This window comes from Thamnophis elegans, chromosome 6 (assembly GCF_009769535.1).
Source record: "Thamnophis elegans isolate rThaEle1 chromosome 6, rThaEle1.pri, whole genome shotgun sequence".
NCBI lineage: Eukaryota > Metazoa > Chordata > Lepidosauria > Squamata > Colubridae > Thamnophis > Thamnophis elegans.
In genome coordinates this window covers 18,545,337-18,573,190 of record NC_045546.1, presented here as the reverse complement: position 1 = coordinate 18,573,190, position 27,854 = coordinate 18,545,337, and the positions used below count along the sequence as shown (strand labels likewise).

Here is a 27,854-nt window from a genome sequence, read left to right as displayed (position 1 = left end):
TTGGGGGCCAGGGGAGGCCATTTCTGCCCTCCTCAGGCTTCAGGAAAGCCTCCGAAGCCTGGGGAGGGTGAAAACTGGGCCTACTGGACCTAATGGAAGTTCAGAAATGGGCCATTGCCGGCTTCTAGAGGACCTCTGGGGCGCCGGGGGAGGCCATTTTCGCCCTCCCCAGGCTTCAGGAAAGCCTCCAAAGCCTGGGGAGGGCGAAAAACAAGCCTACCAGGCCTGCCTAAGGGCCATTTCCAGCCTCCAGAGGCTTCAGTGAGGCCTGCTAGGCCCAAAATGGGGTGGGGGTCATGTGCACATGTGCAGTGGGCCACGGAGGGGGGATTGAATTATGAGTGTGGGCACGCACGCTGTCGCACACATGCACACACTTTCGGCACCTGAGCCAAAAAAGGTTAGTCATCACTGTTCTAAATTCTGATTGACTTACCAGATTTGGGGTGGGTTCAGATCTGAGGTTCCAACAGTCACCCCCCCCCCCCAACACATGGTCATGTCACCTGCCCTTCAGGAACTCAGCAACTGGGTTGCATTTGTTGCCATTTGCAATGCCCCATGGTCACACCACCACGTTTTACAATGGTTTCCTTCAAGGTTTTGGCAAAACCAGGCCCATAATGAAACCTCAGTTTGGCATTCATTTAACAACCGCGGCAATTGCAGTGCTCACTTAATGACTGCCTCCAAAGAGGTTTTAAAATTGGGGCAGTCACATGCTTTACAATCGGCATGAATAACAATCATGATGGGCAGGCACCATTATGGTCATTGGTCTAGGATTATCTGTCCTTTCTTTTCAGTAATGAAAACAGCACGAGTCTCCATGAGCCAATTGTATTAACCAATAGGCTAGTACTGGTGGCGCAACTGGTTAGAGTGCAGTACTGCAGACTATTTCTATTGGCTGCGGCTGCCTGCAATTTGGCAGTTCAAATCTCACCAGCCTCACGGTTGACTCAGCCTTCCATTCTTCCGAGATGGGCAAAATGAGGATCCAAATTGTTGGGAGCAATATGCTGAATCTGTAAACCGCTTTGAGAGGGATGTAAAGCACTGTGAAGCGATATATAAGTCTATGTGGTATTGCTATTTGCTACTGGAACTTCAGAATAGACATCAGTCCAGTATTAAGGAAAATAACACTTTCAGCTATATTTTAAGTAACTGTATTATATGTAATTTTTGAAACTTCACTTTTTAATTAACAGTATTATTGCAATAGTTTTCACATTAAAACTGTCCCAAATATTTAGATCTTTATAGTAATAAATAACAAATTGCCCTCTTCTCTTTTCTTGATTTATCCCTGGTCCTATCAAGACTATGTTGGGATACAGGGAGTTTTTAAAGGCTGTCATTTGCCACAATTATTGTCACAATAACTCTTGTTAGTTAGCTTTCCATGTAGTCTTTAGCTAGGCATCCTATTTTCAGAATGCAGGTGTGGGTACTCTATTCACGACCGATGTTTGAAGAAATGTACACAAACGCAAATCCATGCCAGAAAAAAAAATCACCTTTATTAAAATTATTCACTTATTAATACTTTCTGAGGCAAGGTGATTGGAAAAAAAGGTGGTTAGACTGCAGTATCAGAGGGCTCCAGAGGAAACGGATTATCTGGATCCCTTCCATTTGGGATCTACTGTAGGCACAGGGTTATAGGAAGACAGCAAAAACTGCTGATAAGAAAAATAAATAGTATCCTATGACTATCACTAAGTGTTGTATCTTATGATTCATGATGAATATATTTATGATGAATATGATCATGATTTATCACATATCTTTTATGTACAATGGGATCTTATAGGGAGACAAATTCCTTGTATGTCCAATCACACTTGGCCATTAAAGAATTCTATCCTATCCTATCCTATCCTTTATATTGTTCTTGTTCTTGTTGTTCCTGTCAGTTCTGTTCTTGTACATTTAAAATGATAATAAAATCTATCCTATCCTATCCTTTATATTGTTCTTGTTCTTCCTGTGTTTTGTTCCCGTCTGTTCTGTTCTTGTACATTTGAAGTGATAATAAAATATATCCTATCCTTTATATTCTGTTCTTGTATCCTATCCTATCCTATATAGTCTGTTCTTGTTGTTCCTGTCTGTTTTGTTCCTGTCTGTTCTGTTCTTGCACATTTAAAGTGATAATAAAATCTATCCTATCCTATCCTTTATATTGTTCTTGTTCTTCCTGTGTTTTGTTCCTGTCTGTTCTGTTCTTGTACATTTGAAGTGATAATAAAATATATCCTATCCTTTATATTCTGTTCTTGTATCCTATCCTATCCTATATAGTCTGTTCTTGTTGTTCCTGTCTGTTCTGTTCTTGCACATTTAAAGTGATAATAAAATCTATCCTATCCTATCCTATCCTTTATATTCTGTTCTTGTTCTTGTTGTTCCTGTCTGTTCTATTCTTGTACATTTAAAGTGATAATAATATCCATCCTATCCTATCCTATCCTATCCTTTATGTTCTGTTCTTGTTGTTCCTGTCCTGTTCTTGTACATTTAAAGTGATAATAAAATATATTCTATTCTAATTTTCTATTATTTCTATTCTATTCCCCTTTCTACCGAGAGCAAGTAGCTGATGAGCTGTTTTTGCAGGAGGAATACAAAATAGCCAAAACAGAGGGGGCTCCTGCAGGGCGGAAGGCATTGCGTTGGCAGCTGGAGACAAAATTGCGCAGAATGGAGACAAAACCCGCGCAAAAAGAGACGCTCGACACTTTGCAGCGTCGGTCTCCGAGGCCAGCCGCGTTCCCCGGCCGGCCGTCTGCGTCTCAACGCCAGGCGGCTGCTGTGGCAACCGAAGCGCTTCCAACGACCGGCCGAAGTCGCCTCTGCCGGAGATCGAAGGGTAACGCTGGGATCCGGCCCGGTTCCACCTTAATCAGGCAGGCTTCGGGATCGGAAGCAGGGAGCGGGACGGCCGAGGGGGAACAGGGTTGCATCCAGGGAGGTTTAGAACAGTATTTCTGAACTTCAAGTGGACTTCAACTTCCAGAATTCCTCGACCAGCCATGCTGCGTTGGGGAATTCTGGGAGTTGAAGTCCACGCATCTTAGACGTTGCCAAGTTTGGGAAACCCTGGGTTAAAATATCCATCAACTCTCCTGCCAAACTCACAATAGCTTTCAAATTTGGTGCGTGGCTTTGTTTGTTTTCCTGGTGTGCATTATGCAACTCCATGACACTAAAGATGAAACAGACCTCTCAGTGTTTCAGGATGGCACCAGCAACCAAGAAGATCCAATTGGAATATTAGATTAGAAACTATTAGATTTCTGGTTTTCAGAAAATAAACCATATTCTGATAAAATGTAATACTGGAAGTTCTGAAATTAATCTGCGTCCAGCTTCCTATGGAAAACAGGCAGAGTTAGCGGCTTATTCTGGGCCCTGAATAATTTTGAATTGAGGTTGGCACCAAGGTAGGTAGTACTTAATACCGTAGCAATGACTTAATAACAAAGGAATTAATGTATGCATGTAATCTGATTTTAACCAATGGAAGGTTGAAAACCATCTTCAAAGACAGTGTACAATTGTTGATTCCAAAAATAATCTAATCTAGATACGTCTAGGACTCAATTTTATCTTTCTACATTGTCTTTTAAATGATTAAACACTTCCATCTGGATGGGCTTCCATTCCATCTGATATGCTCTGAAAATTTTTATCTGTCTCTGGATTACTTCACACACACTTCTTAAACCATAGCACACCTGGGAGATATTGCGTGTCTGGGTCCAGACTACCGCAATAAAGCAGATATCACAATAAAGCAAATCACATGAATGTTTTGGTTTCCTGAGCACATAAAAGTTACATTTACACTATACTGAATTCTCTTAAATGTACAATAGCATTAGGTCTAAAAAAAAATCCCCAATATGCATACCTCAATTTAAAAATACTTTATTCCTAGAAAGTTCTAAAGTCTGAATACTTTATTGCTAAAAATCATTATCTGAGCCTTCACAAGTTGTAATCTTTTTAAAAGCTCAATAAAGCAAAGCACAAAAAACAAGGAATTGGTTAAGTACCAATTTATTGCCAATGTCATTTCAAAATAAGACCTACAGACTATAAAAATGTGATAAAAAGAACTTTTATAGTCCAATTGCTGAAATCTGTTAGTAACAGAGTAGGTTACTCCTGGTTTGGCCCGGATTGGGCGAACCAGTAGTGGCAGTGGCAGGAGGCTCCGCCCACCCATCCGGACGCTTCTGCGCATGTGCAGAAACTTCTGCACATGCACAGAAGTGTCATGTGCGAGCATGCGCGCAAGCACAAGCAAACTGCTACCGCCAGGATTTGTAACCCACCTCTGGTTAGTAACTACAAGCAAACTACAGATCAAGTTTCTTAATCTCTTTTCCCTCTAGGGATACCCTTCTCATTTTAAAAAGTTATGGAGAAACCTCAAAGAGCTTTTGCTTGTATGGGTTATATTTATTGATATTTATTGTATTAAAAATTAATTTGATGCATTTGCTGCTGCTACCACATCTCACAATTGTTTTAATGCATTTTTTTCAACATAGACTGGCAAATAATTTTGATTTCACAGGCCTCTGTGAGACTACCGTGTTTCCCCAAAAACAAGACAGGGTCTTATTTTCTTTTGACCCCCGAAATAAGCACTTGGCCTTATTTTCAGGGAGGTCTTATTATTTTTGAGGTACCTCTCATAGGAAGGACCACACTTTAATAAATACTGCCACAGGCTAAACAGTTTGCTGAATCCTTGGTGCTATCTGAACTTGCTGCTTTTTTTTTGTAGATATTTCAGTAGAGCACTGATGATGTTACCTAGTTTGGTAATGAAATGCCTGAAGGAAAACAATCAAATTTAGAGAGCATCAAGGACCTCTGTTCAACTCTGAGCTACAAATATTAAAGAATTTTTATTATGTATCCTTTTATTTTTTTCCTTTTTATTCCTTTTAGATATGCTAATGATCCGCAATGTTCATATACTTAAATGAGTGCTATTCAGCAATAAAAGCAACTTTATCCCCCTTCATGCTATAAAATATTAAACCATGGAAATTATCAGCATTTTTTTCCCCTAAGTCAAGAATTGCATAGTAATCCACGGTTTTAATTTTTTTCCCCAGAGCCCAACATAGTAGTACAATGCAGGACGATTCCAAGAAAAAATATGGGTAAGACTGTAATTATCCCATAGCAGGAGTATGTATTTACATCTTTTAGCAGGGTGGGCAATCATTTGATGTTTACTATGGAGAAATGCATGGTATAATTTTGAGGGATGCACTGTTTACATTGCTGGCGTCATTTGACACCAGTGAATAAAGCCAACAGTGTGTGGATTAAGGGAAGTTTTCTTTCTTGTTAATTGTAATGGGGCTATTTTAAAACTATAATCTTTGCACTTTTCCTGCTTCAGTGTCATGGGAAATTATACCATTTTCACCAGTTGCAGTTACTGAACACCCAGAAGGCTGCAAAATAAAGAGATCTCACTTTCAGACATAGACTCCAAGTTGCCAAACGCAAAGCTTTCTCTAGGTTTCTCAACCTCAGCTATTTTACGATAGATGAGACCTTCACCAGCAAGCATGGGGAATCCTGGGAGTTGAAGTCCACACATCTTAAAATTGCTGAAGTTGAGAAGCACTGCTCTAGTGGCTGAGGAGGTTTAGGACAGTAAGTTGAAAAGGGGTGAGTCTCAACTCTTCTCTTCTAGGAGTCCTTTAGGTTTTATGAGCTGCAGTGGTGCAGTGGTTAGAGTGCAGTACTGCAGGCTACTTCTGCTGACTGTTGGCTGCCTGCAATTTGGCAGTTCAAATCTCACCAGGCTCAAGGTTGACTCAGCCTTCCATCCTTCCATGATGGGTAAAATGAGGACTCAAATTATTGGGGGCAATGTGCTGACTCTGTAAACCGCTTAGAGAGGGCTGTAAAGCAGTATATAAGTCTAAGTGCTATTGCTATGTATACAGGTCCTACTTCCTGCATGGTCACCTGATTGGTAGTGCTTAGTGTTTGGTGTAAAACTTCAAGTTGTCTCCTTAGACCTGTATTCAGTGTCCTCAATACTGAAGATTGATGCTGAAGCTGCTGGTTGTGATTTTATCATCATTTATCCAGATTTGGTTTTGGTCTATTTATATTTGCATTTTTAAAAGTCATTTGGACTTTTATATAAATTATATAATATTGAAACTCTTCTTTATGTCTATGTAATGTTGGAAAGGGGAATTTTAAAATAAGAAAAAAATCCAATATTATTATGTAAATAATTATTTGATAATATAGCATAAATGGTATCATGGAAATTTTGTTTTAAGAACGCCTGGAAAACGTATTATAAATCCAAAGAATCTTATAGAATTACTCGATGATAAGAAAGAAGAGAATAGGAATAAAGCAGCATATATAATTCAAAAAACTTGGAAAAAATGGCTGGTAAGTTGACAATACTTCAAACACACTGTCATCCCTCATTCTAGAGCAGAGGTATCAAACTTGATTTTATTGAGGGCCGCATCAGGGTTGTGTTTGACCTCGGGGAGCCGGGGTGGGCATGGCCGGGGTGGGCATAGCCAGTTCAACATCACTCGTGTGGGGGTGCCTGTGGTGGCCTGAGCACTCTGCCAATATGCTGAGCTCTCCCGAACTCCATTTTCACTGGCAGAGGATTATAGAAGGCCATAGCAGCCAAAAATAGAGCTTGGGAACCCGTTTTCGCTGGCAGAAACACTGTGGGCCATCTTTCGCTGTTTCCAGGATGGCCCCATGGGCCAGATCTAAGTACACCACCACTCCCCGGGCTGGATCCGGCCCCTGGGCCTTGAATCCGATACCCCTGTTCTAGAGTAATACACTTTTTGAGTAATATGCTTTTTCAAGTGTATTTATGTAAACATCTACATGTTTTGGATGGATTGGAAATTGTGGGTCCCACGATTGTTGCATTCTTAAGGGACAAGATGTCATATTGCATCTACACACTTGTTCCCTTTTGTGGCTGAAGACTTGAAGCTGCAGAAGATGGGGGCACCTTATATCTATAAAAAATCTCTATCCTTCCCATCGCTCCAGGGATTCACACATCATAATCAACAATGAAGTGAGTTGTAGTTCTTTGCTAACCATGATATGTGAATTGAGCAGTTTTGGTATGTAAACTGTGGTTGATGGTTTAAGAATATGTGTGAAGCCAGCCAATTATGGTTTATTCAATAAATCATCATTAATCAAGTTATGGCAACTGTTTGCACTTTTTCCTGATATGGCATCCAACAGTGAATTTAAAAAAAATTAAAAAGAGCGCTATTTAATCTGGAGAATGTGGAGCTATGATGAGTTGAATTATAGCCAGAAGAGGTCATTTATGACAGGGGTTCCCAACCCCGGCTTCGCAGCCCGTTCGGAACCTGGTCACCCAAGGGGCAAGCGAGCACGTGAAACTCAATTTGTGCATGGTGTGGGATTAGGTTGCACATGTGAAACCACTCCCTCTGCTGCCAGTCCGCGGAACTGAAAAAGGTTGGAGACCATATCTAAAGTCTTGATATCAATCGCCTGTTTAATACTTGAGCTTCTTTTTGAACACATGAAGGGTTAGCTGAGGGATTGCCTTTTTCCAACAGTCTCTACCCATCTACTGTGTTTCCCCAAAAATATGACATGTCCTGAAAATAAGGCCATACTAGATTTTTGGGGTGGGCAAAAATATAAGCCCTCCCCTGAAAATAAGCACCTTGAAGAATCCACTCATCCAGCTAGTCAGAGCGCCACTCACCAAACTAGCGGTATCCCGAAGGTGCCAAGCTGCAGGAGCCGGGGGGGACAGCCACTCATGCAGCTTCACACCATCAGGATATCGCTAGGTGAGTGAGTGGCACTCTGCCCGGCTGGAGAGGGGGGTTGCCAGGTGACTGCTCGTGAGCATGGTCGCAGCAGCGCAACACAGCAGCCATGAGGTGACCATGCTCACAAACAGTCGCCTGGCAACCTCATGGCTGCTGTGTTGCGCTGCTGCGACAGCGCAACGCAGCCATTCTCCCCTGAAGCTGTGCCTGTGTCCATCCGTCCCCGCGCCAAGCTCTTCAGGAGCCCGCTTGCAAGAGAGCAGCCACCCAGCAACCCCAAAACAATAAGCACACACACACACACACACACACACACACACACAAACACAATAATAAGGCCAATACCATATTTTGGGGGTCAAAAGAAAATAAGACCGTGTGTTATTTTCGGGGAAACACAATAATTCCGTCTAGCAGATTGGGCATGCTACAGATCCCATCAGCCAGAGAATGTCTGAGGGTCGGGGGGCACTAGAAGATGGTCTTTTTCCACAATAACCCCTGCTCTGGGGAATATTCCCCCCTTGGAAATTAGAATGGCCCCAACCCTGCTATCCTTTTGTAAGGCTTTAAAACTTGGCCTATGTACCTGAGCCTTGGGTTCTGAATATGTTAAGGGCCCCATTTGTGGCTACATAGTTAATTGGCTAATTACCTTGGCTGCTGTTTACTTTTATTTCTGAATGTTTCTATTATTTTAAATAGAATTATTTAAACATTAAATAATATTATTTTTAATTGTCTGAATTGTTTTTAAAGTTTTACAAGTATAAGCTGGCCAGAGTCACTGGTTGTGATGAGCAGATATAGAAATGTAATAAGCAAGCAAGCAAGCAAATAAATCTCACCACTTCCGTGGACACCATAAGATACAATCAGAACAATATGAATTAATAATTGTGTCAGAGGAAGGTTGGGTGAAATGTTGATGTGCGCAAAGTGTCGGCAAATGTAATATTTGTATTTATAATTAGACTGCATTTATCTATTCCCTCCAGGATATGGGTGTATTTGAATATTATAAAGAGCTTATAGGCTTTAAGCAATATGGGGAGCCTTCCCAACTTATGAAGTACATTGAGCCTAGAGAGGTAAGGGCTAAACTATAATTGATCCAAGGTAATGCTGCTCCATAACGTGTCTAACATTAACAGCAGTGTGCCTCTTAATGTGGCTTAACGTGGTATAATCAAAGTTTGTGGTTAATATTTAAAAAGCTACATACCGTATTTTTCAGAGTATAAGACGTACCGGAGTATAAGACACACCAAGGTTTTGAAGAGGCAAATTTTAAAAAAAGTTTTTGCACTCTGCAAGCCTCCCAAAAATGGCCCGTTTTTCATGAAACGGGCCCGTTCTTTTTTTTAAAGGGCATGAATAGCCTTTAGGAGGCTTGTAGAGTGCTCCTGGGAGGGGGGCAAAAACGAGCAAAAAATGGCCTGTTTTTCACAAAAACGGACTCATTTTTTGTGAAAAAAAGAGGGCATGGATAGCTTTAGGAGGCTTAAAATTTCTGCCCTCCCCAGCCCCCAGGAGCTCTCTGAAAGCCTCCTAAAAGCTATGCACAGCCACTTTGGTGAAGGGGGTGGGAAAAAGGTGCGTCTTATACTCCAAAAAATACGGTATCTTCTTCTTCTTCCTAGTGTATTCCTGCAGGTTGAGGGTCCACTTTTTAGATCATTGAGTGCCACTTTGCATGGTAAGCTGTGTCTCCAGGGTGCAGGCCTGTGGCTTGCATATCTTTCTTGTTGGTGTCTTGCCTTCTCTGTTTTGGACACCTGTGAGGTTGCCAGCCATTGACTTCTATTTAGTAGGCAATCTTGACCATGGTGAAGGTGCTGCTCTTTGGACATGTCCATACCAGCGGAGTCGGCCTTCTCCCATCTTCTCTATTCACACCAAAATGTTGTCGAACAGTATGATTTAAAAGCTACATATCTATTGTGTTTCCCTGAAAATAAGACAGGATCTTATATTCTTTCGACTTCTGAAATAAGTACTTGGCTTTATTTTCGGGAAGGTCTTATTATTTTTGAGATGCAGGGGTCGGTAAGCGTGGTCACCTCATGTGTTGCAATATTTCCAGGAAGGCCTTATTTTTGGGGGAGGTCTTATTTTAGCGCATGCGCTCAAAAGCCCAATTGGGCTTATTTTCCGGGGAGGTCTTATTTTCAGGGAAACAGGGTATGTGCTAAACCCTCTTTTTTCTCTATTTACTGCTAACTACCATTTTGCGGCAGGAGGTCTCAGATTTGCCTATGCAAAGCAGAATCACTGCCAACACTCACTTCATCTCAGCCTGGGCAAATGGATATTGGGCTTGCCATGCAAAGACTGGGGTGAACTCAGACAAGGCTCCAGTTTTGCATGAAAAAAGCACAATGAACTTGGCTTGCTTTGATCTGCTGATAGATCATTCTGCTTACCTACATAAAGCTGATTTGCTGTCAGATTTCTCTTCTACCTTGTCAAAAGAAAGTGGAAAGGGGACCCTAAAGAAAGGATGGGTAACTATGGCCCAGTGGTGGGTTTCCATTTTTTTTTACTATCAGTTCGCTCGTACATGTGCTTGCGCATGACTTTGAAGCTTCTGCGCATGCGCAGAAGTGTCCGGACGGGTAGGCAGAGCCTCCCACATCCGGGCCAAACTGGGAGCAACCCACCTCTGCTATGGGCCCTTTATGACCCCTAGGATTCAATTCTCAGAATTCCTGAGCCAGTTAGCTTAGCAACACTGGGAGTTGAAATCCACAGGTTATAAAGAGCCTGTAGTTGCTCTTTCCTAAGGAATGTTCTGGTAGTGTTCTGGCTTTCCATGTGGAAACCTGCTTAGTTGTATTCACAGCTGAGTTGCTGATAGAACTCTCTTCCGTTGTGCCCACAGTAGCCAACAGCCAAATTGGGATTGTCTGTGCTTGCAAATATTGATTCAGAATAAATATAGAACGGCAAATGAAAATGACTCTCTCAAAAATTAAACCTAGTTTTCAGGAATTAGGTAAAATAAAGCAAGATCATCTTTCCTATTAAAAATGAGGTTCTAAAGTCAATTGTTTTATTCTTTATTTCCAATAAAAAAGATTTTGTTTTATAAAGCTGCAATATTCTATCACTGGTTTTGATATATAGAGTAATGAAGCTTGTTAACTTTAAAAAAAATGTTTGCATGCTATTGCATGTAAAATCTTATTTGATTACAGGCAGAATTTTTAGATGCTGCAGCAGGAGTTCATATTAAATTCAGATTAGGTGGGGTAAGTTTACATTTAATAATTATATTGTAATAATAATTAAAACAAGTGTAAAAATATGAGTGTTTATATCTGTATGTATGTATGTCTTTGTGCACATGTGCAAGTATGCACTTTAATATAATACATAAAATGCAAATTTATAAAGAACATGGTTTTTTCATACTTTAAAATGCGTACTGTGAGTTCTTTGAAATTTATGCCAGAACTTTATCCCTTGTTAATAAATAGACATTTACAGGTCTATTATAAGTAATATCCCTAAGGATCTGTAAAAACGAATTGCAGCAACCTCAACCTGTTTTCCCTTTACCATTTTTTAAACTGGACATTTCCTTGCAGGACAAGTTTCCTCCCAGCATATATTATAAAATATTTACTCATAGACCTATTGTGGATTTGTGCGCAAATAGTCCCAAAGACTACGCGAAGATTGTAACCAAACCAAATCTAAGGAAGATGGAGAAAGGGAGCGTTAATGAAAGTACTAGTGATTGGTATAAACGTATCGAGAATAATGGATGGAGACTTCTTTCCATTAGAGTAAGACAATAAATATTTTAATTTCTCACTTGGTTCCTCTATGAGCCCTCCCCAAAAAGATTGTTTGCATAGGTTGTGATGGATGACTTCCTTCCACTTGACACATTTCAAAGAGTTGTGGTGGCTGTGTTTCTTAGTGTTAAAAGCACAGAAAAACTGTGCAAAATGATGTCGGGCTGCCTTCCAGTCTCTTCAAAGAATACTTCACGGAGTTGGTATTTATTTCTATTATGTATTTTCTCCATTTTTGTGGAAGGTTTCCAGGTTTCAAGGGTTATGGGGGTTGAGAGAATTTTTGAAGTAGACAGGATTTCCCACCTCTGCTCTACTTTGTATTAAAGCTAAAGGTTCCCCTCGCACATGCGTGCTAGTCATTCCCAACTCTAGGGGCCAGCACTCATCTCCGTTTCAAAGCCGAAAAGACAGCACTGTCTGAAGACGTCTCTGTGGTCATGTGGCCAGTATGACTAAATGCCGAAGGTGAATGGAATGCTGTTACCTTTCCACCAAAGGTGGTCCCTATTTTTCTGCTTGCACTTTTTACGTGCTTTCGAACTGCTAGGTTGGCACAAGCTGGGACGAGTAACAGGAGCTCACTCCGTTACACGGCGCTAAGGATTCAAACCACCAAACTATCGACCTTTCTGATAGACAAGCTCAGCATCTTAGCCACTGAGCCACCACATCCACTTTGTATTACAGATCACCAACTACCCAACAATTCACAAAGGGGAGACTATCTGTGATACGGCTCTGAGATCAGGAAATTTATCTTCCCTTTCAGCTATTCCATCAATCTCTCCTCCAGTTCTACTTCAGACGCTGTAGAAATTGTTTGGCCTAATTCAACCAATTGCATTTCAATCCCTCCTATCGATTCCTTTCCTCCCCCTGTTTCTGCCTTCTTATAATGTTTTGCCTCGACTCTTTTTTTCTTACATGTCGTCTGAAAGATTATAGGTTATAGGCATTTTATTTTAAAAGCTGAGTTTGATTTTAATTTACAAAGCAACCTATTGCTAGGTTAATCTTACTAAGTATACAGAATACAGGTTAATCTTGTAAGTATACAGCATTGAGGGACGTGGTGGCTGAGCTTGTCAATCAGACAGGTTGGCAGTTCGGTGGTTCTAATCCCTAGCGCTGCGTAATGGAGTGAGCTCCCGTTACTTGTCCCAGCTTCTACCAACCTAGCAGTTTGAAAGCACATAAAAATGCAAGTAGAAAAAGCTTTCCGTGCGTCTTCAGTGTTTAGTGATGCTGGCTACATGACCACAAAGACCACAATGTCTTCGGGCAGCGCTGGCTTTGAAACGAAGATGAGCACCAACCCTAGAGTCGGGAACAACTAGCACATATGCTCGAGGGGAACATTTACCTTTAGTTTATACAGCATTACAGGTAGTCCTTGAGTTACTGTTAGAAGTTACAAAGTCACTGAAAAAAGTAAGTTAGGATTATTTTTCACACAATTGCTGCAGCATCCCCATGGCCACATGATCAAAATTCAGATGCTTGGCAACTGGCATGTGTTTATGATGGTTTGCAGTGTCCTAGGGTCACCTGATCCACCTTTTGCGACCTTCTGATGAGCAAACTCAACGGGAAAGCCAGATTCACTTAACAACCATGTTACTAACTTGACAGCTGCAGTGATTCACTTAACAACTTTGACAAGAAAGGTCAAAAGATGGGGCAAAACTCACTTAGCAATGGAAATATTGGGCTCAGTTGTAGTTGCACATTGAGCACTACTTGTACTAAAAAGGCTGCATTATGCTGTCAACTCAGAATGTAGGGGTATTTTTAGAAGGTTTATATCAGAGAACCCTGATCCAAAACAGAAAAATTCTTGTTACTTTCTATAATTTTGCTTCAGGTGTTTCTGAAAGGAAATATAATTAGCTATCATTGCCTCCCCCCCCTCTTCAGTTAAGTTAAAAAGTTAAATAAAATACATCTCCATAGGGTAGCTGAATCCCAAAAGGGGATTTTAGTTTACAGGCAAATTTTGTCAAAATTTCTAAAAATCCCAACCAACAAATTTCAATCAACCACAACATCTGGTTAAACCTTAGTATAAATGGGTCAGCCGTTAAAGACACTGAGCTTGTCAGCTGGAATGCTGACAGCTGGGGTTTGAGACCTTGAAATGGGGTGAGCTCCTGCTCCTCGCTCCAGCTCCAGCACTTTTCCAGTTCAAAAGTGTACCAATGCAAGTAGATAAATAAGTACCACTTCAGTGGGAAAATAACTGTGTTCTGTGCACTTTGGCATCTAGTCAGGCTGTTCACATGACCATGGAAATGTCTTCGGACAACACTGGCTCCCCTGGCTAAGAAACAGAAATCAGCACCACCCCCTAGAGCAGTGGTTCTCAACCTTCCCAATGCCGCGAACCCTTTAATACAGTTCTTCATGTTGTGGTGACCCCCAACCATAAAATTATTTTTGTTGCTCCTTCATAACTGTAATTTTGCTACTGTTATGCATCGTAATGTAAATATCTGGTATGCAGGATGTATTTTCATTATTACAAATTGAACATAATTAAAGCATAGTGATTAATCTGCCAATCTTGGTTTGGGAGAAGATCAGCCAGGCTGGGATTTTCCAGGATAAAACAACCTTACTGCCTGCCACTAGCAGTAGTTCATGGTTTACATGAGTTTCACTTGGTTAATTTTACTTTTTTTACATTCCGTTCCCCCCATCCACCCACCCAGTTTTCTTTCTTTCTTTCTTTCTTTCTTTCTTTCTTTCTTTCTTTCTTTCTTTCTTTCTTTCTCCCTCCCTTTTTTTCTATCTGTCTTTTCATTTTCCCCTCCCTTTTCTTCTTTCTTTCCATTCCTCCCTCCCTTTTCTTCTTTCTTTCCATTCCTCCCTCCCTTTTCTTCTTTCTTTCTTTCCACTCCTCCCTCCCTTTTCTTCTTTCTTTCTTTTCATTCCTCCTTCCCTTTTCTTCTTTCTTACTTTTTTCTATTCTCCCCTCCCTTTTCTTCTTTTTCTTTCTTTCTTTCCATTCCCCCCTCCCTTTTCTCTTTCTTTCTTTCTTTCTTTCTTTCTTTCTTTCTTTCTTTCTTTCTTTCTTCTTTCTTTCTTTCTTTCTTTCCTTCTTTCTTTCTTAACACAGATTAAGAAATTGCCCTTTAAATGGGATTTTAAATGGAGGCTTAAGCTACATCAAACTGTTCTTCCATCCCAAGTGGAATTCCTTGGGACGGAAGGAATGGGTGGGTGGTGCCTGTCCTCCCTTCCGGCCTCTCTTGCCAGCCCTTCCCGGGGCCCCAAAAGCCTCCGAGCTCAGTTTAGCCCGCAGGACAGGACCGGCGGCGGGGGTGGCAAAGGCAGCATCCAGGCCCAAGGCGGCTTGAATCCTGGCATGCGCCTGCCTGGGCAAGAGCCCATCCCGCTGGCTGAAGCGGGTGGCTCGACTGCCCTGCCGGTCTCCTGCTCTCTGGGCACCTTCGAGCCCCTGTGCAGGCGGCTAGGCTGAAATGGCACTGCCGACCGCGCTCGCTTTGGAAGTCCATCGGAGCCGAGGCTCATCCGCCACCCAGAAGAAGCCGTCTCTCTCCCCCTTCAGCGCCTCGGCCTTTCCCTGGCGTGTAGACCAGGCAGGGCAGAGTCTGGGTTGTGCCCGGAGCTGGGAAGAGGCTGATTCACCACCCAGCGCTCTTCATGCACCTGCCGCTTCAGGACGCGCTCCTGAGCATGAGTGACAGTGGAGGTGGATGGTCTTAGGCGATCCCTGTGAAAGGGTTGTTTGACCCCCCAAAGGGGTCGCGACCCACAGGTTGAGAACCACTGCCCTAGAATCTGGCGCACCTGGAAACGGGATACCTTTACCTTTAACATACTTCCTTTTACTTGTGTAATGCCCATTTCAACCAACTGACTCACAGCAGTGTTAAGAGTTGCCAACCTAATAAGAGGCACAATGTAGAATTGGAAGGGGGAAATATCAATACCAATTTAGCAACCTGCCTTTTTAACATAGCAGACTATTCAAACATAGTGTTCTGTGGCTTCTCAAAGCACGAAGCCAACTCCTCATCCCGATTAAACCCCTTTTATTTAGTTTAAAGTGAATTCCTCTCCAGCAAAGTCCCGGCCAACAGTCTTTCACAACTACAGACCTTTGTCAGGCTTGGAGAGCTGCCAGGCTGATATCTTCCAAACGCCACTCTGTAGCAGACAATACTTGGCAAGAAGTCAGGAACAGATCTTGACCCTAATGAATTGAACTAATTGTCTCCTGGAAACTCCTCTCCCCTTTTGCTCTTCTTTATTCCCTATGGGAGGGGCCATTCACCATCTACCTGTGGTTTTACTCCTGAGTCAATCCTTGTTTCTTAGCTGTTCCCTTCTCTCCTGGCAGCTATGCGCATGCACACACTGGTATCAAGCTCCAGCTGTTCGTCTGCCTCACTGATGTCTGACTCCGAAGGCAGCTGATAACTGTCAGACGCTCCTGGCCCATCTCTGCCTTCGATGCAGAGCTCTCATTAGAGCCTTCCTCAGAGTCCAGGACTGGCCCATGTTCCTCCCCAACCTCCTCACTGTCCGAATCTGGTGCCAGATCTGCTGGCTGCTGGTGGGCCACAACACACAGCCATTGCCATGCTCCAGATTGTCTCTGTCTCTGGAAGCATCAGCAAGTTGGGCCCTTAAAACCCTGGAGCATATTGGTAGAGAGAGGGGAACTGAGGCAGAACAGCAGTTGTCTTAAAGGTATTTCGCCTTGACAAGTGATATTCTAATAAATGTGAAACGGTTTTCAACAATATATTTCAGTATTGGAAGGGTGTGGATCCTTTAACAACGAAAGACAATACCAAAATACAGGAATTCCACCATTCTCCTCAGCAGAGGAAACGGAACATGGTAAAAAAAAGAAAGGAAAGAAAAATTGCGTGGCTGAAAAAATGTGAGTTACAGCAACTTGACATTCTGAACACAAGAGTGGTCAATTTTCATTTTATCAGCTTAGTGATTTTTAATTATCATTCATTCATTCAGCCATATTATGCTAATATAATGGTAATCCATCATTATTAAACTAGAGCTATTCATCAGCTGGAAATAGCTTGCCATAAATCATCAGTTAACCGTTTTTGCCAATTCTATTGATTGCATTCATCTAGATTGGGGAGTGTAAAACTTTTCAGGCCAGAGAACCTGGTTAGCTCAAAAAAATAATAATCTGCAATCTCTGATCAAAAGGTGAAGCTCTAGTAACAAAATATTGGCGTTGTTTGAATGAACTCCCCCCCCCCATTACCGTCATGGAAATCCATCAGGTTTTTGCAGAAGTTCAAAAAGACTATGATATGCAAGATAGGGCAACAGAACTAAGGCCTCCCTCTAAGTTAACCTTCCTCCACTTAAGATAGGCTAAAGCCATCACTGATTCAAATTCAGTCAAACTAGTAAAAGTTATATGGGTAGTCCTCAACTTATGACTGGTCATTTAATGACTGTTCGGAGTTACAATAGCCTCCAAAAGAGGTATTGTACTCCCATAAAGCCATTGTAAAGCATTAGGCTGCTCCCCCCCCAATTTCCATGGTTATACAATACAATAGCAGAGTTGGAAGGGACCTTGGAGGTCTTCTAGTCCAACCCCTTGCCTAGGCAGGAAACCCTCTACCGTTTCAGACAAATGGCTATCCAACATCTTAAAGACTTCCAAGTGTTGGGTTACATTCTGGGTGCTTGGCAAACTGTTCACATTTATGACTGGTTGCCAGGCGCCCCGTGATGACCCTTTGCAATCTTCTCAGCTGACTTCCCCAGAAAGTCATTGGGGAAGTCAACAGGGAAGGTTACAAGTTGCTGCTGCCTGCTGAGAGAACTCTGTCTTGCCTCTGGGAGCTGGTTGTAGTAGCTGTCTACCAAGGGGAGTTGAACTCCTTTGGTGGGGTGGAGAAAAGGAGCTCCAATCCTGAAGATGCCAGCTCTGTTTCTACAGCCCGCTAGACAGAGGTGGATTCCTACTGATTCAGACCAGTTTGGCTGAGTAGGTAGTAACTCGGCCTGCCACACTCCTGAACTGGTTTTCTTGGCGGGGTCATAGGCACTGACATCTTGTTTTTTGCTTCTGCGCACAAGCATTTTTCAGTACTGCGCATGAACGCGCATGCAGCACATCCCTGAGCGAACCGGCAGTACCAGCAGCCGGAACCCACCCCTGCCACTAGAGCAGTTCCTTTCTGCACACTAAGGGGAACCTAATTTCTTTGGCGGGGTGCAGAAACAGAGTTTCGATCCTGAAGATCCGAGGTCCATTCCTGCAACTCACTGTAATAGTTTCTTCCCATGGGAGTTGAATTCAGCAGGCAATTATTTTGCTCCATTTAACAACCCAGGAGATCACTTAAAGACCACAACCGGGAATGCTGGGATTGCAGTCATTGAGTGACGCAGTCACGTGGGCCTCTTGCTTAACGACCTATTTTGTTCCTCAACCAAGGTTTCAGTCCCGATTGTGTTGGTAAATTGAGGACTACCTGTAGCCCTAAAACATCGGAGGATGAGTAAAATATTTAAACTACTGCATTGCCACAATAACTAACTAGACCATATACAGTATGTTCTGAGATAACTTAAAAAGTTGTAAGTTAAAATTTTTAAATGAGTTAATTTTTTGAAATAAAAAAAAATGGGAAAGAGCATAGTAGTCAAATATAGTGGTTCTCCGGGTGTTTGTTTATTTATGTTTAAACAGAACAATAAAACAGTGCAGATTTAAATCAGCATTGGAAGACTGCCTTCCCCCTTGGCATGGTTTTTCGTAAGAGGATCGCTTCTTATACAACAGTGCCCTCCAGTGCTTTTTGGGGGGGGGGATTCCTTGTTTGTCAGTCAACTGGCTAAATTAATTTTAATACATAAATAAACAGTTTGGGTGGTCATTACCTATTTCCAAGTGTGTTATTTTGTGAGCAGCTGTGGGTATTTCTAACTTAGAGCACCAGTTCTTTAACACAACAGGTGAACAAGGTTCTAAGAGATGAGAGGCCAGGTGGCATCAAAACTCTGTGGCTTTTGAGATAGTATTTTGTCGGTTGCAGCTCCAGTTCTCGGGAATTATGAAGTTCAGTATCACCTGAAGATCACAGGTTTCTGTTTAATTTATATAGGCGCACACAGAGAATGTACAAGACAAATAGTGATTCTCACAGTGAACAATGAACACATGGTTTCTGCCAAGATCTGGTACAGAATCAGAATCAGTCAATAAATTTTGGTAGAGCAGAAACCAGAGAATGAGTTTTTGTTCCATTACATAGGGATGGATACATTTACTGGAACATGCCACGGGCTTTTTTAATGGCAGAGAAAGTTGTCATCCATCTGTCACAGTGTGCTTTGTGCAGTAGTTGTTCTTAAAACTCGTGCTTCCCTAGGCAACCATTTGAATTTCTTGTCAAGAAATCAGTCCTGATAATTTATTATGCTGAGTTTTTTCATAATCATTTTTTTAATTGAATGGGTCTCAGAATATATCATAGTGTTGTTGTAAGTTGATTTCATTGAGGGCCGCATTAAGGGTTGTGTTTGACTTTGGGGGGGCAGGGTGGGTGTGGCCAACTCAATGTCACTCGTGCCGGGGGTGCCTGTGAAGACCCAAGCGCTCTGCCAGTGAAAACGGAGCTTGGGAGTGCTGCCTACGGCCCTTGCGAGCTCCATTTTCAGTTGCGACGGCCTCCTGCAACCCTCTGCCAGCGAAAACAGAGCTCAGGAGAGCTGCACACAGCCCTCCCGAGCTCCGTTTTCACTGGCAGAGGCACCACGGACTGGTCCGTCGCTGTTTCCAGGGTAGCCCCGTGAGCCAGATGTAAGCACCCATGGGCTGGATCTGGCCCCCCGACCTTGAATTTGACAGCCCTGATGTAGAGTTTAAATGCTACATGTGTCCTTCACTTCTCCCCTTGCATTGTACTGTGTAGGTATTGTATTGTATAAATGAATTAATTGCTAACAAGTATGTATCAAAACATTAATCAATTTGCAAAGACTAAACTCTTCAAGGCTGATTAGTCATGTGTTGGAAAACTACTTGCATGTTTTATTATTAACATGGTTTCAAAGAAATTAAAACTATATTGCCATCTGAATACATTGTACAGGTAGTGTTCAACTTTGTTGTTTAGCGATGGTTCAAAGTTACAATAACCCTGGAAAAAGTGACTTATAGCTTGTATTTGCACCTGCAATTCTCACAGCACCCCACAGATGTGGTCAAAATTTGGGGATATGCTGATTTGTATGTATTTATGGAGGGACGCGGTGGCTCAGTGGCTAAGGCGCTGAGCTTGTTGATCAGAAAGGTCAGCAGTTTGGCGGTTCGAATCCCTAGCGTCATGTAACAGTGAGCTCCCATTACTTGTCCCAGCTTCTGCCAACCTAGCAGTTTGAAAGCATGTAAAAATGCAAGTAGAAAAATAGAAGCCACCTTTAGTGGGAAGGAAACAGTGTTCCGTGCGCCTTTGGCATTTAGTAATGCCGGCCACATGACCACGGAGAGGTCTTTGTATAGCGCTTGTTCTTCGGCTTTGAAACCGCCCCCTAGAGTTGGGAACGACTAGCACATATGTGCAAGGGGTACCTTTACCTTTACGTTATGTATTTATGATGGTTGCAGTGTCCCAATTGCAATGTCCTAGGGGGTCATGGGGTCGCCATTTGCGACTTTCCCAAACAGCTTCTGACAAGCAAAGTGAATGTCAAGCAGAATCACTTAACAACCATATTATTAACTTAACAACTGCAAGTGATTCACCTAACAATGGGAAAAAGATTGTGAATTGTGTGCCATTTACTTAACAATCACCTTGCTTAACAATAGACATTCTGGTCTTGATTATGGTTATAAGTCAAGGACTACCTTTATAGGTTAGCTTAACAATGGTAACTGGTACTGAAAATTTTGTTGTTAAGCAACACTGTCATAAATAGAAAAACCTTGTGTTTGTGCCACTTAGTGCTGCCAGTACGGTAGTCCTGGTTACCATTATTTAGCAAGGACCTCATTGGTCATTAAGTGAGGATCTTGTCTTACTGCTACTTGTGATTTCTTGCTGTCTTCCAATTGACATTACTTGGCAACTTTATGATGGGTGGAGATCAATTTCCAGAATTACACACATACCCAGCCATGCTTCAAGTTGCCAAGTTTATGTGTAGCAAAAGAAGTGTTAAATGTAGATTTGATTTTCTTACCGAATTGTTGTGCAACTTGTGAAGTGTGTAGACTGCCCCTGTGCCTGGTCACTGTAAAAGGGTTATTGTTCCCTCTACAAAGGAAAGCACCAGAATTAATACAAAAATTCAAAGGGGATTAGTTTATTATGCCAGGGAAGGTATTTGGAAGAATTTTGATCAAAATAATGTGAAGAATAACAATGGGCAAAATATGGGAAGTTTTATGTTGAGCAGGGGAAGTACAGAAGAGTGTTTTGCTCTTTGGTAAATTTTTGAAAACAATATGTGATAAATTTGTTGGATTTTTGATGTGTTAAATAAAACATGACTATCCTTGTTTCGCACAAATGGGGATTTGAAAATTACTATCAAATGCAGAAAGAACAATATATGAGGGAAGGAAAGCACATGTGAGAAGAAACAGGAAGATTAGGAAATAGTTTTGATATTGAATAAGGAGTAAGGTAATATGTAATGAATGTCCCCTTGGTTATTTTATGTCTCTGCACTGCTTGAGATGATGTTAGAGATGTTTCATTTGGAAATGTGTATTTTTCTAGGCAGACGAAGCTGTATTGTTGGCTAAAACCCAAGTGATTCGCGACAAATGTTGGGTTGTATAATGTAGTAAATATGGATTTGAAGTTTACTGTACTCGAGAGATTTGTGCTTCAAGGCAAAAATGGATTAAAATTATCCATAAATGGCAAAAGATTACTACAGAGGAGAAAGTGTAGAAATTTCAGGGAATGTTAATGGCAATAGAAAAGAATTGGGTAGCCCAATTTGTTTCAAGGAAACAGTATTTGTTGAAAAAAGTGAAAATGTGTCCCTTTGGGCAGATGGAAGTGAATGTTGGCTAGATCAAGGATGAATGGGTATAGACTAAATGTCGATAGAATATAAAAATGAATGACTAATATGAAAAAGATGAGGTTCAAATTATGAAATGAAACATGTAAAGGAAGAGCAAATAAGCAGCGGAAGACAAGGTCACCGTTGGATAGAGTTTATCAAATTCCTTCCAAATAAGGAGGCGAGACTTAAAAGGCAGTGAAGTTGTATATGGATGTTGAACAACGAAGGATGGTTTGCAGGAACAGAAATCTTTGGGGAAGTATAATGATAGGGTTGATGTAAACTAGACTTCGTTGCATTTCCCTTTTTTACCTCAGGCTTTTAATTTCCTATTTTTATTTATTTATTTGCTTATTTCTTGCCCTTATTGTTTTTGAAAATAACTCAAAGCCGTTAACTTTGTCACTTTGTTCCTGTTATTTTCCCTACAACAACTCTGAGGTAAATTGGGCGGAGACAGTGTAAATGGCCCAAAGTCACACTGCTGCCTTTCATGGCTAAGAGAAGTCTTGAACTCATGGCGTCCTGTTTTCCAACCCAGTGCCTTAATCACTGGCTCTGTAGACCAAACCAGCTCTTTTAACTTCTATTCATCTATCAAACTAATACCATTAATTTTTGTTCCTTCCTCCTTGTCTGCCCTTTGAATAACATTGCTTACCTTGAAAGGGAAGAGAAAGACATATAGTTGCCTCAAACTAAGAGGCAGGTGGCAAATAAATTTAATTATAATAATATTCAATGAAAATGCTGTAACTATTAAGAATGAAAATGCTTATTTCTATTTTCTAGGTACTTTGGAGAAAATCTGCAAGTTAAAACAGAGAAACCTGAGGCAATTGCTTTAATTCAGAGAGCAACAGAAGGGTTAATCGAGTCCATGGAGAAGGAAGGAATAGATCAAGTGATGGAATGGGAAGTAGATGAGATGTTAAAGTGGACAAATGCATTGAATTATGACGAGTAATGGTTTTAAAGTTCATATTTCATTACTTTTCTAAATCTTGTTGTTTTAAAATTATCCATTTTTAGCTTTTGAGTTCTACTATCAATTTATATTAATAAGTTAATCATTTAGTCTTTCTTTCATGCATAGGTACCAATCAAGTCACAAAATATATAGGAGAGGGAAAGAGAGAGAGAAGCAGTAATATAGGACATTATTTAATAAAAGCTTTTCTGTAACACCTCTTGCACACCTTTGTTACTCTTATTGTTTCACCTTTGTTTTGTTTTTTGCAATTTGGATATTTTTAATTCTTACTGCAATTTTTAGTGTAACACTAACTTCTGAGAGTTGGGAGATTTAAGTGTTTAAGTGTGTGTGTTTTTGTGTGTGTTTATATATATATATATATATATATGTATGTATGTATGTATGTATGTATGTATATAATTCTTACTGCAATTTTTAGTGTAACACTAACTTCTGAGAGTTGGGAGATTTAAGTGTTTAAGTGTGTGTGTGTGTGTTTATATATATATATATATATATATATATATATATATATATATATATATATATATATATATAAAAATATATATAAAGTCACAACCCCTGGTATGCCCCAATTATGGGAGGAAGCTAACTGCTTCCATTCTCTGTCAATCGGCTCGTCACAAGGGTCCATCACGACAGAAACCCAATATTTTTACTGTTGCCTTTGTTTATCAGCACAAATAAAACACACACACACACACACACACACATATATATATATATACACACACACACACCTTTCACCCTGGCTTGGCTGATAAGGAGTCGAACTCTGTGGCTTCTCTAAAGCAGGGCTGTTAAATTCGCATATTCGTGCCATATCGCAACTGTTCCCCCCTTCGCTAAAACGGGGGTGGGCATGGCCAGTGCATGATGCATCCTGCCCACGGGCTGCGAATTTTATACCCCTGCTCTAAAGTATGGATTGCAAGTTATTACTGCTCCATTTTATTCACTGCTTATTGTTTACCTAGATATGTTAAACTATGGAAAGAAGTTGGAACAAGCAAGTCTTCAGAAGGTTTTCACGGTAAAACTTTTGCTGTTCATTCTTTATGTAATTTTAATCTAGATAAAGTATTCGATCGTAAACTACATGGGTAATTAAAGACTTCTGCAGCACATGAGACTGACCCATGATGATGGCAGAGCAGCTGGTGATACCTCTCTGTAGAATTAGGTGTATAAGGTTATGGAGGCAAATCTTTGGTTGATTAATTAAAATTTTAATGAATTCAATTAATTAAACAAAAATTATGCCAGAATTAATTCGTATTCTGAAAAAGTAGATTAAAACAAATATGAACTGGAATTGGGTTGGTAGCCATGCTCATCATACAATAGTCGATTTCGATCTTAGTTATAATTTCTTCTGTGGGATTTGCTATGGGAACATTTCTAACATATTCCTTTAAGAGGGTCTAAAATATATGTGGATTTTATAAATGCAGAAAAATGATACTAACATTGAAATCTTAGCTTTCATTATTTCTAGAGAAGCAAGTCTCTAAGCCAGTGATGGCTAACCTTTTTAACATTGCATGCTGAATGTGTGCAAATGGCCACACCCATAATACAATGCACGCACACCACCCCGCCATGTGCCCCGCCACCCCTATGCATGCACATGTGATCCCCTTGTGCTCTCCCAACATGCATGCGTGACACACACACCCCATGCCCCATTTTGGATCTAGAAGGCCTCCCTGCAGCTTCCTGGGACCAAAAATGTGGCACGGGGTTGCTGCACTCCCCACAGCCTATTTTGGGCTAGCAGGCCTCCCTGAAGCCTCCAGGGACTAAAAACGGGGTAAGGGGTATGCCTCTCCCCACCCCTGCACATGCATTTGTGATCCCCCTTGCACATACACATGTGTCTCCCACATGCACCCCACACATGCACAGCAGAGACCCCAAAATCAGCTGGCTGGCAAGAGGTGTGCATGCATGCACTATGGAGCTGAGCTGGGGCAATGGCTCGCGTGCCAACAGAGAAGGCTACACATACCACCTGTGGCATGTGTGCCATAGATTTGCCATCATGGCTCTAGGTGCAATCAAATATCTGAAATCAATTTGGTAAGAATTAAGATTTCCAAGAGTATATGACCTGTTGAAGATTATTTATATATATATATATATATTACTATTTGTCTACTATGCCATCTTTTCTCCAGAAATTCAAATGAGTGCTCGTGATCTCAAACCTCATCCCTAAAAATAGACATAGAATACAATTTGAAAGAGGATAAATATATAACATTGCAGATGCAAATTTTGCCTGTTATTGTAGAAAATAAACTCCTTAAAATAATATTATGCCTATACAACATTACTGTATAATTTAAGAATAAATCTAAATTCAGTAAATTTGAATTGGGTATAACTTCTAGGAATGCAGGGGAGTTACACTTTGTGTTGCTATTGTACAATATTATCTATGGATAAATACCTGAATTCAGTTTTCCATTGTAAATGGTTTAAAATATATTTGTGTTTTTATGAAACAGTTGGTTTTATTGTATATTCATTTGTATGTTTATTTTTAGCTTTCCAGTTTAATCAACAACACTATAACGTTTCTGAATTGATACCAAAGAAAATCGAAGAAATAATGCAATCTCACATAATGTAGACTAAAAGAGATGCTTATTATCAACTCACATTAATAGGTGCAGAAGAAAAAAAAAATATATCTGACAACTGAACATTCATCAGTCACAACAGTATCAATAATCAAATAGAAACCCGGTATAAAAAGTTGGAATCTATGCATTTGTCAAGTTAATGTACCATAACATATTAACATAAAATGTAATGAATGTAAAGAAATTTGAAATTAAAGTTATTTAGTTTCCTATTTTGTGATAAATGACACGTCTGTTGTAATACACACAATTAATTCTCCAAGGTTTATTTTTAATCATTTTTTTTAATTCTGATGAACTTAAGGTATTACATATAAGTGAGCAAAGATATGGAAACAACACTGGTAGTGATAACAGAAGAAGGTCCCTGTTGAAGTTTGGCATCAATCTATTAAACAACCTGAACGACCATGTGTTTCTGTGTTTAGCCATTACCAAAGCAATTATACTGTAGTTGGAATGTTAGTTAAAAGGTAAGGGGCTCCCAAAGTGAATGAACTTTTTCTCATTCAGAGAGGAAAGGGATTGAGTTTAAAGGAGGCACTGATTGACATTAGAAGTAGATAGAGTGCATATAAAAACTTATGGACTACTGTGTGGTAAAAAGTCTTGTTCTAGCCTGAGTTTATTTCTTGATCATATCCTGACTAGGCAACCTTCTGTAGCATAAAATTCCTATGGATTCTCAGAAAATGTACTGTTTTGTACATATGTATGAATTTATGTATTCTGCATGTTTGTGTTTGCCTTACAATTGAGACAATTCCCCACACAACCGTGAAAGTTATAAAGATATTGCTCTGCATAAAAATGTCTTTCTGTCTGTCTATCTATCTGCTACCTAGCTACCAGTGCTGGGATACGACCGATATGCCCCGGTACGGGTGTACCGGTTCCTGCTGGGAGCACCAGGTACCGTTCCGGTATGGTGCTCCGGAGGGTCCACCCGCTCGCCCACCCGCGCTCCTTACCTGTATTTGAGCAAAAAATCAGTAGCAGGAAATTTTGAGCATTCAAGGCTGTCTCTACTGAAATATTAGCTTTCCCACCCTGTCAGCTACAATATGAATATGAATTCACCACATACCAATTTAAAGGCAAACAGACAAAATTATTCCATTCTTTTTATAGCTCACTATGGCTTTATGCACAAATGAATATGCAAGAGAAATGCATGTTCAAAAGAATTTGGCTTTATTGTATATTTTAAAAGGCACTTTTTAGGACCTCTGCATTTTCAACCATATCAATACACAAACAGCAAAGCAAATAAAAAAATACTTCCACATGAATAGTTTCTCAAGAAAAAAAGCATGTGCTTATAACAGTGTTTACAATATATTTTAAGTTTCTTCAGGAACTTCCTCCAGGTTCCAAAGTGCACATACAAATTACAACAAAAAAGATTAGCTTATTACTGAACTAAATTGAATCAATAATGAAATGTAAAATAAGTCTTTTCCATGATATAGAACAAGATTACTGTACTATTTGGATATAGGAATTTCTTGCTAGTATAAACTAAAACTGTTACTGGAATTATTCTGTTTGTAAGAAATCTATATTCACATTCACGTGTAAAAAAAGGGGGGGGTAATTCTCCCCTCCCCTATTATTATAGCATAAAGTAGGATAGATTATGCCACTTTGTCAAGCCAAAGAACTACACTCTTTAGTAATAATGAAAAGTAGTGCGCTAGGTAGCACTATGCAATTATTTCTGATTGTACGTGTTATTGTGAATTCCTACTTTTTTTGAAATGTCTTCAGAACCACATACATTATATATATTGTATAAACCGTATTTTTTGGAGTATAAGATGCACCTCCCCCCCCCCAAGAATGTGGAAATATTGTGTCTTATACACCGAATACAGCCATTTTTGACCTCCCGAAGCACTGCCTGCATCCCATTTTTGTGAACAATGGGCCATTTTTCGCATAAATGGATGCGTTTTTGCCTTCTTCCAGCCCCTAGCAACACTCTGCAAGCTTCAGCAGGGCTAGGAGAAAGCAAAAATGCTCCTGTTTTTGCGAAAAATGGGCAAAAAAAGAGTCATTTTTTTAAAAAAAACGGAGGCGTTTTTGCCTTCCCCCAGCAGCATTCTGCAGGCTTCAGTAGGGCTGAAGGAAGGCAAAAATGCCTCTGTTTTTGGGAAAAGCAGCCCATTTTCTGCCTGATTTTCACAAAAATGGAGGCATTTTTGCTTTACCCCAGCCCCCCTAAAGCCTGCAGAGTACTCCTGGGGGGTCAGGGAGGACAAAAGCTGTTTTCTCTTACCTCTTCGAAATCTTGATGCATATTATACACCAGTGCATCTTATACTCCGAAAAATACGGTATATACAAATTGTATATAAATACAATTTCCTGTTATCCATTTTTTAGAAAACCTACAACTTTATATATAATATAAATGAGAAATCCCTAAATATTTATATAGCAGGATGCACAGCATCATCTTTAACATGCATGG

General features: G+C 40.5%; 1 protein-coding gene across 1 annotated transcript; it reads left to right on the top strand.

Moving 5' to 3' along the window:
* The first annotated feature begins 5,148 nt into the window (after positions 1-5,148).
* On the top strand, positions 5,149-27,191 carry C6H11orf65 (chromosome 6 C11orf65 homolog). Its single transcript, XM_032219930.1, has 9 exons — positions 5,149-5,192; positions 6,342-6,459; positions 8,867-8,959; positions 11,069-11,122; positions 11,462-11,662; positions 16,460-16,596; positions 22,523-22,693; positions 23,705-23,760; positions 25,280-27,191. The coding sequence occupies exons 1-9, from the start codon at positions 5,164-5,166 to the stop codon at positions 25,363-25,365; spliced, it is 945 nt and encodes a 314-aa protein (XP_032075821.1). The 5' UTR covers positions 5,149-5,163; the 3' UTR covers positions 25,366-27,191.
* Positions 27,192-27,854: the final 663 nt, after the last annotated feature.

Coding starts and splice junctions, on each gene's coding strand:
- C6H11orf65 (XM_032219930.1), top strand. CDS start 5,164: ATGCAGGACGATTCCAAGAAAAAATATGG. Junction 5,193..6,341: donor GATTCCAAGAAAAAATATGG/GTAAGACTGTAA, acceptor TTTTGTTTTAAG/AACGCCTGGAAAACGTATTA. Junction 6,460..8,866: donor AAACTTGGAAAAAATGGCTG/GTAAGTTGACAA, acceptor TATTCCCTCCAG/GATATGGGTGTATTTGAATA.